Source organism: Periophthalmus magnuspinnatus, chromosome 16 (genome assembly GCF_009829125.3).
Source record: "Periophthalmus magnuspinnatus isolate fPerMag1 chromosome 16, fPerMag1.2.pri, whole genome shotgun sequence".
In the NCBI taxonomy this organism is placed as follows: domain Eukaryota; kingdom Metazoa; phylum Chordata; class Actinopteri; order Gobiiformes; family Gobiidae; genus Periophthalmus; species Periophthalmus magnuspinnatus.
In genome coordinates this window covers 31439237-31458522 of record NC_047141.1, presented here as the reverse complement: position 1 = coordinate 31458522, position 19286 = coordinate 31439237, and the positions used below count along the sequence as shown (strand labels likewise).

Genomic DNA, 19286 nt, shown 5'->3' with positions numbered 1-19286 from the left:
GACAACACAATTTGGGTTGTTTAGGCCACAGTGCAAATTTTTAGAAGAACAGCAACAAGAACATGGTCAATTTTGAATATTTATAAGAGTTTAGAATATTTATTTATTTTTATTTATTAAATTTATTTATTATTTTGTTTTTTATTGTATTTTAATATATTTATTTTATTTATTATTATTATTTTTTTTTTTTTTTTTTTTTTTTTTTTTTTTTAATTTAAAGGCATATCTCTTCCTTCACCTGTCACTTAATAGTTTTTGCAAATAAAGTCCTGCAGGAGCTCGGGTCTCAGGAGGTTATATTCAAAATGTTGCATGTCTGTTTTACAAGATTAAGATTAAAACATTTCATCTTTTGGTCATATAAATACAAACACAGTTGGACACGGTGATGAGGACAGGGTCATAATGTCGTTAAACGCGAGTCACAAATAGCAGAGCCCAGATACATCACTGCGCAGGGGCCCGGAGACACATTCTGCTTTAGGGCCCCGTGAAAGCTGGGAGGACGACAGCGCCATCTGCAGTCCGGCCTCTTCAGGACAGTATCCCGGGTGTGTGAGAGTAAAAAAAAAAAGCCCCTTGTCCCGGTTTAACGTCAGCCCTGCACACAAGAACAGACAAAAACAAAAACAGCACAACCAGGTGAAGTTTGAAATGCAGCATTTTATGACATTATAAAACTGTATTTAAATCACTCTCCACGTATTCTCTCAATATTTAGAATCATAAGGCAAAGGTCAACAATTAATACCAGTGAACAATTACAATGAGCACGAACATGAAGAAATCTAAAATGAGGTCTGTGGCAACGAAGACTCAACGAACGGCGCTTCATACGAACTTAAACGAAACCAAAAAAAAAACAAAAAACAAAACATCTTCTTCACAAAAGGAGCACACGGACGACTTCGGCGCTGGGGAAGACTCTGCTCGTAAAACGCAGGGAGCAGACTGGCAGTGGACGGTGGTGTTTGGACACGCGGGAGGACGACGATAAGGCGAAAACAACTCGCGTTTAACGATACGGGAAGATGCTCGAACTCCATAAAACTCTTCTTCTTTTTTTAGGTTTTTTTTTGTTGGGTTTTTTTTTTTTTTTCAAAACTACAAAATTCCATCGTTTCCAAAAAAAAAAAAAAAAAAAAAAAAGCATTGAAAACTCGAGATAAAAAAATTGAACCCAAACATTTGTACTCTAAAACATTCATAGTTTCAAGGCCTTTTGATATCGGTGTGTTAGTGAAGTGAGTGTTTTGTTTTGTTGTTTTTTTTTCTTTACAGTGCTTTTTTTAACCACTGGCAGCTGCGAGCGAACCCTGATTCATCTGTACCAAAGCTGCGCTCCTATTTAAACATGTGGCACTGTTACATCCTTAGACTGTAAATATATCTACAGTCTACAGCCCCGTTCACACACGCAACCCAGAAAATTGCCGGGTAAAAACATAAAATAAAAAAATAAAAAAGCCAGAAATTCACCGTCTCTGTTCACACATAACTTGGCATTAAGTTTTCTGCGTTCTCTCTCACGTAAAAAAACCAAACAGCTACGTTATTTAAATATAAGAATGGAACAGAACTAGCGTAACCCGGAAACCACGCTAGTAACCGAGGAAACCGAGCGTTTATAGTCGCTAGGTGTGATGTCACTTCCTGGTCCATCGGCTGATTGAAACGTTTACAATTTCCTTCTTTTTCCCCCCCTCACGTTTGCAGTCGTTTAAAGCTAGCGACGTTATAACTGTGACGGGAAGCGTACAAAGGAAGTGGAGGTAAGAAGCTAGGCTAGGCTAAGCTACCGTTAGCATTTACCGAATTGGTGAGATATGCAGTTGTCCCTCGTTATATCGCGGTTCACTTTTCGCGGGTCTCGCTGTTTCGCGGATGTTTTTAGTGTAATTTTGCTTTTTTATTTTAAACATCGTATGAACCTGCATTGTGTTGTGCATCCTGATTGGCTGTTGGACTGTAGACCGTTGTGTTGTGCGTCCTGATTGGCTGTTGGACTGTAGACCGTTGTGTTGTGCGTCCTGATTGGCTGTTGGACTGTAGACCGTTGTCCCTCAGTCTCCTCCGTGTTCAGAGACGCCAGGACGAAGAGGCGCGGTCAGACGAACTGTGAAATGTAAAAAATGTAAAAAGTAAAGCTATTTTGCGTTATTTTTCGATCGTAACCCCCATGATAAACGACAGAACACTGCACACACTCACACTCCTCTGTTACGCGAGATTATTACAACATTATTTACACATTTGATGCAATCCGTGGTTAAACATACACTTTCGAAAGGTAACTGTCTTTGATTTGATGAATAAAGAACAAAAACAAAGCTCAGGTGTGACGTTTGTGGTTTGGACCTGGAAGTGACAACTCGGCGACTCAATAACCGAGGAAAACGAGTTCATAACACGGGAAATAAAGATGGTTTTGTCAACGTTCTGGCTTTATCCCGCCTTCAACCTTCCCTGGATATACTTGGTCATTTACTCGGGGGAAATTGCCAGATCGAAACGACGGTTTAAATCGGTCGTGGCTTTGTTCGTTCGGGCTGCGTGTGTGAATGGGGCTTCGTGGTTACGTCATGAGAAAGTCCTGTGCAAATCCGAGTCCGCTAAAGTGAGACATGAGACGAAAACAAAACTCCAGACCCTCAAACGGGCAGTGCAAATCAGAGCGGACAGCAAGTTTCAAGTTCATAAAGTCCCTCTTCTTCAAAAATACAAAAACAGGAAATCGCACCTTATTGGCCCACAAAAACCCATGTGGCACAAAAGGTAATTTCCTGTAAACATCTGTCAAATGTTTATAAAACCTCCCTAGCAACAAAAAAATATACATTTATTTTCCATTGACGTGTATATATACAGATTATATATACAGAATTTATATATAACATATATTACTAAATGCCTTAAATTTGCCCATTCTGCTCCAAAAGTCACAGTTCCCTTGAGTGGATGGCCTCGGAAAGACCTGGGGAGGAGAACGTAACGTGGGATTATTTTGGTGATAAACACATTTAAACAGAACTGTAGAATAATTTAAGAAGAGTAAAAGAACAATCTAATCTGTCAAAAGGACAAAAAGCTGCAAAAATATTGATATCACAATTTTAGCTGATGTAATAATCGATATCACAGCGTTACACAGTTCTTAATTAGACAGAAATGTACTGTTTTTTTAAAGTAAATGCACAAAAAAGCAGATTCTATTAAAGATTTTTATCACTGGATTGGTCTTGGTTTAGTTTCTGTTTTTTACTTTGACACAGTTTGACTAATAAATTAAATCTTGTGAGGTTTAAGTCGTGTTCTAATGTCGTTTTCTCCTCAAAAACAGACCTGGAGTTGCGTTTTGTTTCATTCACGCATGTTTGAGTCGCACTTTATTATTAGTCTGTGACATCTCCAAAGCTCAAAATGCGACGTTCCACCTTGTGATGTCATCGAGTGGTAGTTTTTAAGTTAGCAGCTCCTTTTACCTTTAGCTCAGTAGAGATCGGCAGTTCTAGTTCTAATTCTTCAAATGATTCTATAAATGAAGGTGTGTGGAGTGTAAAAACGCAGTGGAGCGCTTCCTGTTTTACCACATGATGACATCACAAGGTGGAATAGAGCGTTTTCAGTTTGAGAGAAGAACTAAAACGCAACTCCGGGTCCAGGTTTGTGACGAGGAAACAACATAAGAACAGAGAAGAGAAAACAGGGTATAATATTTGTCCTTTAAAGCTCATTTTATAAGGTTTTTATTCAAACATAAATGTTCCAGACTCTTACCACGTGAAGCTTTACTCTTCCTTTTTGAGGCTCCGGTCTTTCCTGGGCACCAGCGCCCTCCGCAGGTATGGCATTATTAAAAACATTATAATGAGACATATATGTCCGCTGAAATACACCGACAGATAGACCTGCAAACCAGAGAAGAACACGTCACAAAACACAGGAGAGTGACGTGGAGCGCTGAAGGTTCGGTATAAACGTCTAAAATAAAAATAAAATATTGTGTTTGGGAATCTCCATGGAAACGAGCAGGTGACTCCATCAAAGTTTATACCATTTTGTGGAACATTCCAGACAAAACATCAACACCCTCCCTCCTGTTTCAGACTCCTCCACATCACAAACCTTTAAAAGTATTTTCATGTACTTAAGTCAAATCAGTCTTGCCCTGTATATGTGTCGTAAAAGCAGCTTTAATTATAGAGTTTTATTTTGTGTGAAACAGGAAGAGCGTCGTTAGCATGCTAAAGTTTGTGATCGTAAACTTTTCAGAAAGTTCAGACGCCAATTATTAGGATTCTCAGAACGTACTGGGTGAGGAATAACTTTGGACGACTGCAAACAGTTTAAAATGAACTCGTTTTTGTTTTTCGCATTTTTAAAAACGATAAAAAATGAGGTTGAGCTGGTTTAAAGCGACCTGGACTCACCTTGAGCCATTTGTCGTAGGAGAAGAGGCAGAAGGGCATGAGGGAGTAGCCCATGAGGAACCAGTGCATAAACTGCTGTACGACGTAGATGAGCGGGTACAGAGCGCTGTGGGCCAGTCTGGACAGAACTGGACTGTCCCGGACCAGAGCCTGAGCCTGAAACAAAGATACGATCAGATCTGAGTTTATTAGTCCCACAAGAACAGAAGGAAAATAGTACATGCAATAAAACAAGATAAAATAATAAAAAAAATAAACTTAAAAATAGACTCGTACAAGGAACACGTGTCAATTTGGGTTTTTAAATAATAATAAACTTCTTCTGATCATTTTTAATAGTTTTATGGACGATTCAGACTCAAAAATATAAGCTAAAATACCTTATATAAACAAAAACAGTGACATTATTAAAGATGCACTGCGCAACTTTTCTGGTACAGGGTTCATTACCTGCTCGTCTCCATGGAGATGTTACTGCTTTGCCTGGAATGTCCCATGGTATGACTTTAAACATATCCATCTATCTGTCTAGTATTTGTTCGTTCACGGATGTTTCTGTCGCTCAAAAATATAATAATTCCTTCTGTGAATAGAGACGCCGCTCCACGGATCTGGACTGTAACGTAGCGTAGAGCCGTAAAACACTCTGTCTCTTGTGACGGAAAGGTTTAATTTACACTGTTGAACATTCCAGAAAAAGCTACAGCATTTCCATGGAGACAAGCAGGTGTCGGATCCTCTACTGGAAATATTACGCAGTGCAGCTTTAAATCAAAATGTCAAAAAAAAGTTGATTGTTTTTTGTTTTTTTTAAATCACTGACGTGTTTTATTTCTGCAGATCATCTAAAAAACATCAAGAATCATATTTCAAACTTTACTTGAATCGCGCAGATAATGTGTGTGTGAGTGAGAGCGGGATTTGAACCAGCGACCGTCAGATCAATGGACAAACGCTCTACCGACTGAGCCACTGAATATTCCAGTCGCGTCGTCATAGTGATACGATTAAGTTTATCATAGCGACAGTGGCTCAGTTGGTAGAGCGTTTGGTTGGAAATCATCTTTTCTTTTGTAAGATTAATGAATGTGAACATGGTCCTGACAAAGAAGAGAGAAAGAGAGGGAAAAAGAGAAAGAGGGACAAAGAGGGAAAAAGACAGAAAGAAAGAGAAAAAAAGAGAAATAGAGAAAGAGACACAGAGAGTGAGAGAGAGAAAAAGAAAGACAGAAAGTGAGAGAAAAAGAAAAAGAGAAGGAAAGACAAAGAAAGAGAAATAGAGAAAGAGAGTGAGAGAGAAAAAGAAAGAAAGACAGAGAGAAAGAAAGAAAGACAGAAAGGAAGAGAAATAGAGAAAGAGAGAGAGAGAGTGAGAGAAAAAGAAAGAAAGAGAGAGAGAAAGACAGAAAGTGAGAGAAAAAGCGAGAGAGAAAGAAAGAAAGAAACAAAGAGAGAGAGCTCTCCACATAAACACTGGTTGAGCATCACATCCTCTGACCCACAGGTTTTCAGTGAGTTCAGTCCCACAAAGAAATAAAAAACACTTAAATCTCCCAGTGTGTGTGTGAATGTGTGTGTGAATGTGTGTGTGAATGCGTGTGTTGTGTGTGTGAATGTGTGTGTGGTTCCTTCACATAAATCGCTCTGAGAGTCTTGAAGGAGGAAAAGCGCCGTAATAAAAAGCTCAAGTTAAATCTCACTTGTCTCTCTAAGATGACGATGAAAAACTCCATGGAGAAGCACATGAGGTATCCGGAGTGGAGCCCGTGCCAGATCGCCAGGAAGAACAGCGTCGTCACGTGAGAAACCGTCTTATTGCCCACGAACTTCAGCCGCTTGAACACGTGTCTGAGCAGAGGAGAGAAAGTGAAACTGACTTTAAACTTGGACACGACATCTTTCAGAATCATTATCATCATGTTATCATATTATTGTTGAGTATGTTCCATTTTTGTGAAGTAAAAACAGCTAAAAACCTCTTTCCCGTCTCAGTTTTGACGCATTTTTAGCCTTACGCCGTCGTGTGATCTTGGATTAAATATTCCCGTATCGACGATTAACAAACAGGTGAGGCATTCTGGGAGTTTATGGAACGTATCTGGAAAGGACTGCGTCAAAAAAGTGCTGTTCTCTGCTAATAAACGGCGACGGACGACTCGCTTTTCCCCTAGCGAACGGACCTGTAACGAAACGAACGGCTGAACGTAACGGGCGACATTTTGAGGACTTTTCACCGATTCCAAAAGATATATTTATCCATCCATTTTCTTTCTTCTCAGACTTCCCTCACCCCAGACGCGTGCTCCAGCTCCTCCGGTGGGACCCCAAGTCGTTCCATCTCGGGTTTTCCCTGTTGCCCCAAAATATTTAACTCTGATTCAATAAATGATCAATCGCTATGGTAACGGTCCTCATTATTTTTCATTATTCTGACACCCATTGGTACGAAACAAGGAAAATTAATTGACAGTAAAATTTACCTAAAAAGTGTCTAAATATTCGCCTTATACCAGTGTTTGGAAGTTTATTTATTTATTTATTTTTAATCAATTCTGACCGTTTTTTTTTTTATCCCTTTCTATCCGCACATCTTTAAAGAGCTAATTGGGCTCTCGCTTCGTACGCTACGCCGTGAGGTAATTGGCGCTCAAGTTATTTTGTCTACATTTACTTAAAAAACTAAAAAAACAAAACAAAAGTGCGAGCAGCTTACAGACGCACAAACATATGTATAAACAGACACTGGTATTTTTCTTCACCAACTTTAAAACATTTAAATAAACAAATGCTAAATGTCCGACTGTTGCTAGGCTACGACAGCTTTCATCAGCCGCCCCTCGTCGCGTTTTAGACCAAGAGAAAAAAACGTCCGGTCCGTACGGAGAGTTTGTGCGTGTCCTCGGATACGAACGTGCGATTTAAAAGGTTCCGTATTACACAAAAATGGACTCTTTGAGCTTTAATCTGTGTTTATAACGTTGTTTTCTCTTCAAAAACAGACCTGGAGTTGTGTTTTCTGTCATTCACACATGTTTGAGTCACACTTTATTATTAGTCCGTTACATCTACAAAGCTCAAAACGCGACGTCCCACCTCGTGATGTCATCAAGTGGAAGTTTTCAGCAGCAGTTATCAGCTCCTTTTACCTTTAGTTCAGTAGAGATCGACAACACCAGGGTTAGAAATGATCCAAATGATTCGAAAAATGAAGGTGTGTGGAGTTTAAAAACACAGCGGGGGCACTTCCTGTATCGCCACACGATGACATCACGAGGTAGAACGGCGCGTTTTCAGTTTGAGAGAAGAACTCAGACCTGGAATTGTGTTGTTTTTTGTTTGTTTCATTCACACGTTTAACACACAAACTGCATATTTAGGCCGTTTGCGACGAGGAAACAACATTAGAACATTTATTTTACATTTACTCTATGAAAAATACACCTCTCCACCGAAGTTCACGTCTTTGTTTCTTTTTTTGGGAAAGTTGCAGGTTGCGGTTTGCTCCCGAGAGGCGCAAATGGAGGGTTATTGGAACTTCTTGGCAGTTCCATTTCGTGTTATGAGTGGCGGTAATGATAGAGCCAATCACGCAGCGACAGATTTGAAACGTTAACAGCAAATATTTCTTATACAGCCGCAGCAGCACACAATGTTCACCAGATCAGTTCTCCCTTTGGCGCATTTCCGTAGGACTGGTGTCGCCGTTTTTTTTTTCCTGACGGTTTGGTCCAACACTAACCCTGCGCTCGTCGTGAACAGTTCATTTGCAAAAAACAGATAAGTGCCATTTGAAAAAGTCAAAAAGGAAGGTTGGCATAGTCGTATTTCCAAAAGCCAAACGTATTTTACCGCTATAAAACCACAACTCGATCCCTTCTTGATAAAATCTACTCCACTTTATCGTCACTGTGTTTTTGTTCCCAACTTCTAGAGATAATATCAAACACTTTTTGGCGATTTATCAAAAACGTAGAGATGTAGTTTTGCCGTTTTCTTTGAGAGAGGAAAGGATTCGCTGCGACTTTGACTGTGCAAACGTAACAGACGCTACAGGTCGTCATGACAATAGGGTTTGTGTTATGTTACGTGTTATTTATGAATGGTTTTTAATTAAATTTGCAAAGATGTCAGGTTATGAAATTAATGCTTTTGAAATGAAGCTAGATTATTTATTGCCCCGTTTAATGCAGCTCTTTATGTGGAGACAACCAGGAAATAAAAGTACGTGTTCTAAAATTAATTCACCAACTGACCTTTAAAACGCACAGGACACATTTCTCTACGGGGACAATAAAGTCTAACCTGATCTAAGTCGGTAAAAAAAAAGGCTCTGCGCACGACGCCGCCTCACTGTTAGCGTCACTACTTCCTGTCCACGTTTATCTATATGAGGGTTTAGCAGAGTCAAGCAAAAATGAAATAGTTAAAGATCAGACAGTGGACAGTGAGCTGAGGGTGGGCTGTGGGTCAGAGGTCAGAGGTTAAAGGTTTAGGGTCAGGCAGTGGACAGGGAGCTGTGTGTTAAACATGTTAAACACGACACAAATAAAATGAATACTTCCCCAGAGAAAACATTTGTGTTTAGAAAGAGACATGTTTGTGTCTCAATGCTAACGCTAATGCTAATTTTGAGGCAATGTAATCAAAGTACATTTTAATAAGTTGTTTATTTCTGTTTTTTGATGTTAAGAAAAGTGACTGTTAGCTTTGAGACACAGTAAGCTAGCTTGCGTGCTGGAGACCTAGCTTGCGTGTTGAGCTAGCTTGCGTGGTGGAGAGACCTAGCTTGCGTGGTGGAGAGACCTAGCTTGCGTGCTGGAGACACCTAGCTTGCGTGCTGGAGACACCTAGCTTGCGTGCTGGAGACACCTAGCTTGCGTGCTGGAGACACCTAGCTTGCGTGCTGGAGACACCTAGCTTGCGTGCTGGAGACACCTAGCTTGCGTGCTGGAGACACCTAGCTTGCGTGCTGGAGACACCTAGCTTGCGTGTCGAGCTAGCGTGTCGAGCTAGCTTGCGTGTTGACCTAACTTGTGTGTTGCTGCGCTCAGAGGGTTATTGGGTTCATTTCCCCAGTCCGTGGCTGACGTGGTATCGGATCTGGAATCGATTCCCATTCCGATCCATTGAATCGTCGAGCCCTGGACTTGACACCGATACCAGCTCGCGTCTGTGGAGAAGGCCCCGTGTCGCCGCTGCACTGACCTGGCGGCCCAGGCGTTGGTGTTGGTGTTGAAGGAGGCGATGGTGCCTTGAAACAGGGGCGTGGTTTCAAACACGGACACCTTCATGTTGGCGCAGGCGTTCCACCGGTGACGCCCGTCCTCCCCGACGCCATTGTAACCGAGCCCGGCCAGCACACACACTCCCTCCTGCCAAAACATGTAAAAGTGAACGGTTACGACGCCTTAAAACGAGAAAAACAGGAACAGCTGCCGCCCGATGACGTCGGGTTAATCTGGAGTCTCAAAAGAAACACTGGGAAAAGCTCCATTCATCTACATGACACAAAAATAATTTACATTTTTGAATTTTTCATCTTGATTTCAGTAGTTTTTGTTCATATGATGGACCTGGATGTTTTTTCTTGATTAAATTTATATCTGATTTGTTTAATTGTTTAGCCAGAAATGACACAAAACAAGTAAAAAGTTAGATTTTTCTTCAGCAAAATTAACAAATGTGACCAACTCGAGCCCTTAAAAGCACAAAAATAAAGTTAAAAAAAATACAAAAATAAAATTTAATAAAAAAAAAAAAATCAAATAAAATAAAATAAAAAAATAAAATACAAAAAATACAAAAATAAAATAAAAAATACAAAAATAAAATAAAAAAAAACAAAAATAAAATAAAATAAAAAATAAAATACAAAATACAAAAAGAAAATAAAGAAAAGAAAAGAAAAAAATACAATACAAAAAAAACCAAAAATAAAAAAATAATAAAAATAAATAAATAATACAAAAAAATAAATATATATTTTTTTCACACTACTCTCATTGGTTAAATCCACCTGTCACTCATTCAGAGCATCGTAGAGGTCGACCAATAGGAGGCCAGACTGCATGCGTCTGTGCTTAATCTTATATTATTGTAATTTAATGATCGTATTCCACCGAGAGCTGTGAATTATCCCTCAAAGTCACTTATCGGTTCATTTTAACTCTCAAATATTAACGCTCCTTGAGGTATTTAAAACGTAGATTATGAACTGAACGCTAAATACACAAACTGCTCATTGAGTTCAAACCGTTCAGGCGTCTCATGTGTTTTACCTGTTGTCACGATACTAACATTTCAAACTTGATTTCGATACTAAGGAATAAGCTCGATACTCAATACTGATTCCAATACCACGACGGTGATAAAAAATTACTCTTTAAGACAATAGAATGTGATTTTCAACATTAAATGGTACAAATGTGACCAACTCAAGTCCTTAAATATAAAGTAGTTACAATGAAGTACACAAATGAAATAAGGATTTTTACAATTATAAACTAATTTGTTCGTAATTACTGGTAAATGCTTTTTAAAACGTGGTGTAATAGTTGTTGAGGTTCATGTGGTTTAGGTCTCAAGCCAAAATCATATTGATAAAGTTAAATGAGCTCCTCCCCTTTTGGTTGGAACATCTCATAATTAAAACCATTTTGAGATCCACCCAAAGCTCGTCTTCAGGATGTGACTGGATTAGAACAGAAAACTCACTAAAACTCACTTAAAGTTCATATTAGAGTTATTATATTTAAATAATCTGTCATTTTAACTCCCGTGTTTACACAAGTTTATTTCTGGTTTGATCCTGGTTTAGTCCTGATGTGAACTTGGCTTGGCACAGTTTTAGTCCTGGTTTAGTCCCAGTTTAGTCCATATTTTGTTTTGTTTTTTAGGTTGTTTTTTTTCAAATTCAGGCTGTGTTCACACTTGACTTTGTTCTAGTTTGATCCTGGTTTAGTCCCGTTTGGTCATGTTCTAGTCCTGGTTTAGTCCTGGTTTAGTCCATATTTTGTTTATATTATATTACAGGGACTACTCACTGAGAAAACCCAACACTTGTCCTGGTTTGGTCCTAGTTTAGTCCAAGTCTACATCAGGACTAAACCATGATCAGACCTGGTTTGGTACTGTTCTAGTTCTGATTTAGCTCCGGATTAGTCCATATTTTGTTTATATTTTAGTTCAGAGACAACTCACCGCTATAAACCAACAACTGACGTATTTATACAAGTCATTTTTACTCATTTAGGCTTTGTTCTAGTTTCGTTCTGGTTTAGTCCTGGTATGAACTTGGTTTGGTCATGTTCTAGCGCTGGTTTAGTTCTGGGTTTAGTCCATATTTTGGTTATTTATTGGTTATTTTGGTTATAGATTTTAGTTCAGGGACTACTCACCGCAATAACCCGACAGCTGATGCATTTATACAAGCTTGGTGGTCCTGGTTTAGTTCTGGTTTGATCCTGGTTTAGTCCTGATGTGAACTTGTATGGCACTGTTCAAGTCCTGGTTTAGATTAAGGTTTAATCCCAGTTTAGTCCTTATTGTGTTCATATTTTAGTTCAGGCTTTATTCGGCGCAACAACCCAACAGCTGACATATTTATACAAGTAGAATGAATTTTTGAAGTATTTTTGTTCAAATTTAGGCTGTGTTCACTTAGTCCTGATGTGAACTTGGTTTGGTACTGTTCTAGTCCTGGTTTAGCTCCGGGTTAGTCCATATTTTGGTTAGATTTTAGTTTTACGGACTACTCACCGCTATAAACCAACAACTGACGTATTTATACAAGTTGAATCTTTACTAATTTAAGTTGCGTTCACACTTGTCCTGACTTGGTTCTAGTTTAGTTCTGGTTTGATCCTGGTTTAGTCCTGATCTAGACCTGCTTTCGTCACGTTCTAGTCCTGGTTTAGCTCCGTTTTAGTCCATATTTTGTTTATACTTCAGTTCAGGGACTACTCACCGCTATAACCCGACAGCTGATGCATTTACACAAGCTTGTCCTGGTTTGATCCTGGTTTAGTCCTGATGTGAACTTGGTTTGGCGCTGTTCAAATCCTGGTTTAGATTAAGGTTTAATCCCAGTTTAGTCCTTATTGTGTTCATATTTTAGTTCAGGCTTTATTCGGCGCAACAACCCAACAGCTGAAGTATTTATACAAGTGGAATTAATTTTTGAAGTATTTTTTTCAAATTTAGGCTGTGTTCACTTAGTCCTGATGTGAACTTGGTTTGGTATTGTTCTAGTCCTGGTTTAGTCCTAGTTTAGTCCATATTTTGGTTAGATTTTAGTTTTACAGACTACTCACCGCTATAAACCAACAACTGACGTATTTATACAAGTTGAATCTTTACTAATTTAAGTTGCGTTCACACTTGTCCTGACTTGGTTCTAGTTTAGTTCTGGTTTGATCCTGATTTAGTCCTGATCTAGACCTGCTTTCGTCATGTTCTAGTCCTGGTTTAGCTCCGTTTTAGTCCATATTTTGTTTATACTTCAGTTCAGGGACTACTCACCGCTATAACCCAACAGCTGACGTATTTATACAAGTTGAATTTCGCCCAGAGTAAGATGAAGATGCAGCGGTACCAGAACGGCTGCGCCTGTGGAGGAGGAGACAAGCCACCGATGAAGATTTAAGATCTATTTTTCACTTTGGTAATCAGCAGTTTCACACTTACCTCATACTCGTCTGTCAGGTAGTAGCTGTCGGGGTAATAGGGACTGAACACTGTGTAAATTGACAGACAGAGGAAGCCCAGAGCAAACCTTTTTAAAGCTGGTATAGCACTGGAACAAGATAATAAAAAAAAAAAAAAAAGGAAAAACATTACAGACTTGGAGACTTATCCATGTGTTTGTCTCCAGTGGGTTAGATTCCTGTAACGTCCTGCTCACTGGTTTCTGATCTTTGTTTTATTGTGATTTTAATGTCTTTCTTATTCTGTAAAGCACTTTGTATTGCACAGTTCATGTACAGTAATTCAAATAATCTCGCGTCGCCCTTTTCTGGATTCATTTTGAAGATAAAATTCAAAAATCAATGCTGCAAATGGGGAGGACGGCATCGTATTTTAGAAAGTCTCTGTTTCATATTGGTTTTGAGAGGTAAATGACGTCGATGTGCTGCTTTAGAGAGTTCACACTTCACTCTCATTGGTTAAATCCACCTGTCACTCATTAAAATAAAAAAATAAAATAAAATAAAAATATATAAAAATAAAATAAAATACAAAAATAAAACAAAATAAAAAAAACAAAAATAAAATAAAATACAAAAATAAAATAAAAAATACAAAAAATACAAAAATAAAATAAAATAAAAACAAAAATAAAATAAAATAAAACAAATAAAAATAAAAATTAAATTAAATTAAAAAAATATATATATATATACAAAAAATAAATACATATTTTTTTCACACTTCACTCTCATTGGTTAAATCCACCTGTCACTCATTCAGAGCATCATAGAGGTCGACCAATAGGAGGCCAGACTGCATGCGTCTGTGCTTAATCTTATATTATTGTAATTTAATGGTCGTATTCCACCAAGAGCTGTGAATTATCCCTCAAAGTCACTTATCGGTTCATATTAACTCTCAAATATTAACGCTCCTTGAGGTATTTAAAATGTAGATTATGAACTGAACGCTAAATACACAAACTGCTCAGTGAATTCAAAACGTTCAGGCGTCTCATGTGTTTTACCTGTTGTCACGATACTAACATTTCAAACTTGATTTCGATACTAAGGAATAAGCTCGATACTCAATACTGATTCCAATACCACAATGGTGATAAAAAATTACTCTTTAAGACAATAGAATGTGATTTTCAACATTAAATGGTAGTATTTTCTTTTTTTATTCCCATGTGGCCTTATATCTGTGTAATCCCTCAGTGTTCAGTTGGTTCCATGTGTCTTATACTTGTTCTGATACAGCTCAACATCATTCTAAATCTAGGAAAGGTTCATTTCTTTCCTGTGAATGTGACTTTTTCAGTATTGATACCTGTTCAAATGCTTTAGTGTCGATTAGTACCTGATTTTCGATACTTCTCGATATAACTCTACCTGTTAGGGGGTTTCCCGGGGCAGTCTGTGAGCTCCCCGGCCACCAGTCTTTGGTAGCTGCGTAGTGTAAACTGGGGCCCGACCAGAAAGCCTCCGTAAAAGTATGAATAGCCAAACATCTCCAGCAGAGAGGGCACCGACGACAAGGCCGAGTTCTTCTGCTCAGCGCTCAACTGGAAGAGACGAGAGAAAAACAAATCTTAGACTATATTAATGTAACTATGAGAGGAAACACTGCGCCGTTTGGTTTTATTTTAGTATAGACGCTCACACATTCACACACACATTTACACACCAGTGAACACAGACATTAATTAAAGTAGCACTGTGTAACTTTTCTGGTGGAGGGTCAGCTGACTTTGTTATTTTTTTACCTATAATGTTCCAAAGTGTGACATTAAAGCGATCTATCTTGCTTTTATACAATTACAGATGTTTATACGGCTCAAAATACCTTCAAAAACATGAGTTCTTACTGTGAGTCGGCCTCGTGGTATTACCCGTTTGTTTCAGAGTTAAACAAATCAATGCCAGACAGCGGAACATTCCTGGCAAAGCATTACGTCTCCATGGAAACAAGCAAGTGAACTCAGAGAAGCTGCACAGTGCATTTTTAATCTTTAATTCACAGCTACATACTGTGATCAGCATAAAAAAAAAAAAAATTAAAAAAAAAAAAGAATAATACAAAATTAAAATAAAAAATACAAAAAAAAAATACAAAAAAATACAAAAAAAATAAATAAATACAAAATAAATAAATAAAATAAAATACAAAATAAATAAATACAAAAAGCAAAAAAAAAAAAAAAAATCAAATCAAATCTTTCAAATTTACAGAAATAAACTCACATTTTCCTGTCCGCCGTCATAATAGTCCCACGCAAGACCTGGAATCAGACACAAGACAAAGGTTAAAACTGAACAAACTTGTAATAACGTCAATATTTTTGTTTTAAGTTGGCATTTTGGTTTCATTTATAGGAGCTGTGTCAATGTAAAAATAAACTTAATAAACACAATATGGATGGTAATCAGCGGAATAACTTTTTTGTATAATATGAAAATCTTTATAAATAAAGTGTTAAAAATATATATAGAGATGATAAAACTCATCTCTTAACTGTGTGAACTCACCGATGAGTTTGAGCGCGAGCACACACTGAGGCATGGTCCACTTTATGTCGTATTCTCCTGTGGCGGTGAAGTAGTATCCAGCCAACAGGTAAATCTGCAGAGACAATACAAACACATAAAAGAACAAGGAAACGTCTGAAGCATCAACCAGCAGAAATGGTTTTAAACTTCTTTTTACACATAGTCAAAGTTTAACCGCTAAAAGAAGAATAGTTACTGGTTTGAGATGTTTTGCCAAAAGTGAAGCGAAGTAGAAGCACCAAACCAAGTCAAAACAAACATGGTGGCACAGACGGACGTACTTTAAGCCTATTTTAGTGTAAATACAGAACATTTTATCACTGAAGAATACGCAGAAGAGAAATGCTTTATGTGAGCCTGTCTGTCACGATCCGTGTGATTCCTGTTCCATGTTTTACCTCCTGTTCTGCTCCTTTCCCTCCCTCACCTGCCTGAGCCGGAGCTGGGCGGATCTCCTGGCTCCTCCCGCGTGCACCTGCCGCCCATCAGCGCAATCAACGCCTCCTGCTGTGGATAAGAGGAGCCAGGACCAGACACTCGGTGCCAGATCGTCCGCGCGTCTATGTGAAAATCCAGCTTGTCCTTGCCTTTTTGTAATTTTGCTCTCGTTACCCTGCTCATTTGGATTTTTTTGTGTGTTTCCCTTCAGATCCTGCTCTCTGGTCCGTCCCAGCTCCCTCGCTCCCGGCTCTGCTCCGACCCCGCTTCCCAGTCCTGGTGCAGATCAACCCCTCTTTACTGTACTGTTATTCACTAACTGTAAATAAACACTGTAAACCTTTCCCTGAGTCCCACTTGGTCCACTCCGCCTGCATTACGACACTGTCATGATAAGCACTACAGACTTATCGTTCAGTATAAGTTAGATGGAACATGGAACGTTTTGGGGATCAATATTCATCATAGGGACTTTTTCTTTGTACTAGTGTGGAACTTTTTGATATTTTTTCTATAGTAAGGCAAGATTTGAGCTGTTATGACTCATTAGAGACACAAACTAACTACTAAAGTGTTTCATTCTTCCGTTTATGATTTGCACTTCATTTCTTTCAAGCACATTCGTTTTTTGGGGATACTTCTACGTAGATGTTTTTGTGTCGGTGGAATAAATTAGTTTCAGTATTATCGTTTATCATCTATATTTACTTCAGCGATATATCACCCTCTGAAATTTGTTATCATTACAGGCCTAGAAAGATGTCTGTGCTTTTCTCTCAACTGGATGTAACTGAAGTTTTGATTTTCCGTCTTGTTCCGCTGTTGTGACGCTTTGACCAATCAGATTCAAATATCCATCGTGACCGTAGACTGTAAAGACGTGGACTGAGTGAGTGTGACGTCACCCACAGCGTTCAGCTCGAAACGAAGCTCATCGAGGCCAGTGGTTATATAGAGGGCGATTTGTGGTCGGAATTCCAAATGTGGAACTCTGAGTATCTTAGCAACCGAAGAGCCAATCAGGAGAGAGGGCTGTTGAAGGTAACGCCCCTTCCTGCCCGCAACATTGGACTGTACAAAGTCTATAGGTTTAGCACAGAGCGGGCACTTAGCAACGCTGTCAAGCAAACCTGTCGCTAAGGCTAGTGAGAGCGACCTCTGGGGAAAGAAGGCGCCTGATTTGTCTGTTGTTAATGTTTATATTTTGAATCACGGACAAAATAGTGAAATAAAAACCCCAGGATCATGTAGAGCGGAATAATATGAACATTTAAAGCCAAAATGACGACGTCGATGGAAGCAGAAAAGTGCCACGATCACTTCCTGTTTGTAACGCGGCGGCGGCTAGCGGGTTAGCCATGTCCATTTATATAAACAGTCTATGGTCTTGACATTTTCCTCAATCACTTTCAACGAGAGCTGTTCCAGATTGATAAATGTGCAGAACTCGACTCGGAGTGTTTCATGGATCAATCTGTCATGAGTGAGGTTAAAAATTCTTAGGAGTTCTTATATGTACTTTCTATTGTGTCCTTCTGGAATAATGCCACTAAGCACCGACAGACATAGCTAACCTGCTAGCTGCCACGTTCCAGACAGGAAGTGGTCTTAAATGTTCGTATTAACCCTCTACATGATCCTGGGGTTTTTATTTCACTATTGTGTCTGTAAATCAAGACATGAACATTAATAACAGACAAATCAGGCGTCGTCTTTCCCCGAGGTCGCTCCCGTTAGCGTTAGCAACAGGTTTGATTGACCGTGTAGCTAAGCGCCCGCTCCTTCCTAAACCAATGACGTGGGCGGGATGTGGGCGTTACCTTCTACACCCTCGCTACGGATTGGCTCTTTGGTTGCTATGATACTCGCGGTCAGAATTCCAAATATTTAATTCGTCTCCAAATTCGCCGCTATAACCGCTCTAGCCTCGGTGAGCTTCATTTGACTTGAGGTGAACGCCGTGGTTGACGTGGCGCTCGCTCAATCCACTCCGCGTTTAGCAAAGACTGTATAAAAGAAGTAAAATGTGAACAAAAGTAAACAAAAGAAACTAAAGTTGAAGTTACCATTTGAAAGAAAAAACTGCTGAGGACAGTGGTTACCGTCCTTCCCATGAGCCTCAGCATCAGGAACTGTACAAGGATACATGCTGCGGAGTGACTGAGCTGTGTACCTGAGGAAGAGAGGACGAGAAGGAGGGAGGGGCGGAGAGAGAGAAGGAGGGAGAGGGGTGATGAGAGCAGTCGAGTGTGACCGGTACAACCGCAGCACAAAAAGGTATTTTCCTTCCTCCAGTTCAGTGTTCAGTTCAATAAGGCCACGGCTGCACGATTTCAGATTGTTTTTTTTTCCCGACAAGCATTGAACTTTAAACTAATCCAAAAATCCCATGCATTTGAGAGAGTATTTGTGGAGGTCTAAACTACAGAAAGAGCTGTGTGCACGAGAAATGAGACTTAAATAAATGCAGTTTTAATGATCTGCCAATTCAGACGGTTCAAATTCCTATTTCGACTCAAGTGCTATTAATCTTCGTTTTCGTTTTAGTCGTAAACAAAGTACAGACGGGCAGATATGAATGCATCTTTGAGTTAATATCGATACCAGATATTTACCTGCTGCTGTTCCTGATGTCTACAGCTTTAAAAACCCACAGCAAAGCCCACAATTTTATCTTAAATTGAAGTTAAAAAAAATCACAAATGAACTTTTCACTTAACCAGGCCTGTCACCGTCATCACTACATCGACTTTTATCCATTTTTTATTTTATTTTTGTTGTAATACGGTAAGATTTGGGCTGTAGAGAGTTGAATAAGTCCCTTCAGTGGTTAATAATTAGTTCATTCTGCTGTTAATTTGTCACAGCTCATGTCTTTTAATGAGACTGACTGTTTAAAAATGTTTTTCTGAGATCATCTTGCTTTATTTTAACTGGCGTAAAGTAGTTTCAATATTATCGTTTACTGCAACATTTCTCTGTAGCGATGTATCTTGGTTCAAAGTTTGTTTTCATGATGGGTCTAATAATAATAAAATGCATTTCCTGTATGTACATATGTAATTTTATAGCCATAATTTCTCTTTTACTCATGAGTGTGTTCACAAAGACAAACGTGATGCTCTGAGACTGGATCAGCACCTGGAAAACACCGACCTATACATCGATTTATCTT

The 19286-nt window shown here is 38.9% G+C and overlaps 1 protein-coding gene across 1 annotated transcript in view; it reads right to left on the bottom strand.

The window, feature by feature from the left end:
* Positions 1-646: 646 nt before the first annotated feature.
* lpcat3 (lysophosphatidylcholine acyltransferase 3) overlaps positions 647-19286 on the bottom strand; it is a 30419-nt gene continuing 11779 nt past the window's right edge. Inside the window, exons 3-13 of the mRNA XM_033981650.2 lie at positions 18178-18284; positions 15653-15746; positions 15368-15405; positions 14516-14688; positions 13119-13227; positions 12954-13040; positions 9639-9805; positions 6134-6281; positions 4434-4589; positions 3781-3911; positions 647-2977 (exon numbers count right to left, since the gene is read on the bottom strand). Of these exons, the coding sequence (XP_033837541.1) occupies positions 3792-3911; positions 4434-4589; positions 6134-6281; positions 9639-9805; positions 12954-13040; positions 13119-13227; positions 14516-14688; positions 15368-15405; positions 15653-15746; positions 18178-18284 (1199 nt within the window). The 3' untranslated portion in view covers positions 647-2977; positions 3781-3791. The remainder of the gene's footprint in view (positions 2978-3780; positions 3912-4433; positions 4590-6133; positions 6282-9638; positions 9806-12953; positions 13041-13118; positions 13228-14515; positions 14689-15367; positions 15406-15652; positions 15747-18177; positions 18285-19286) is intronic.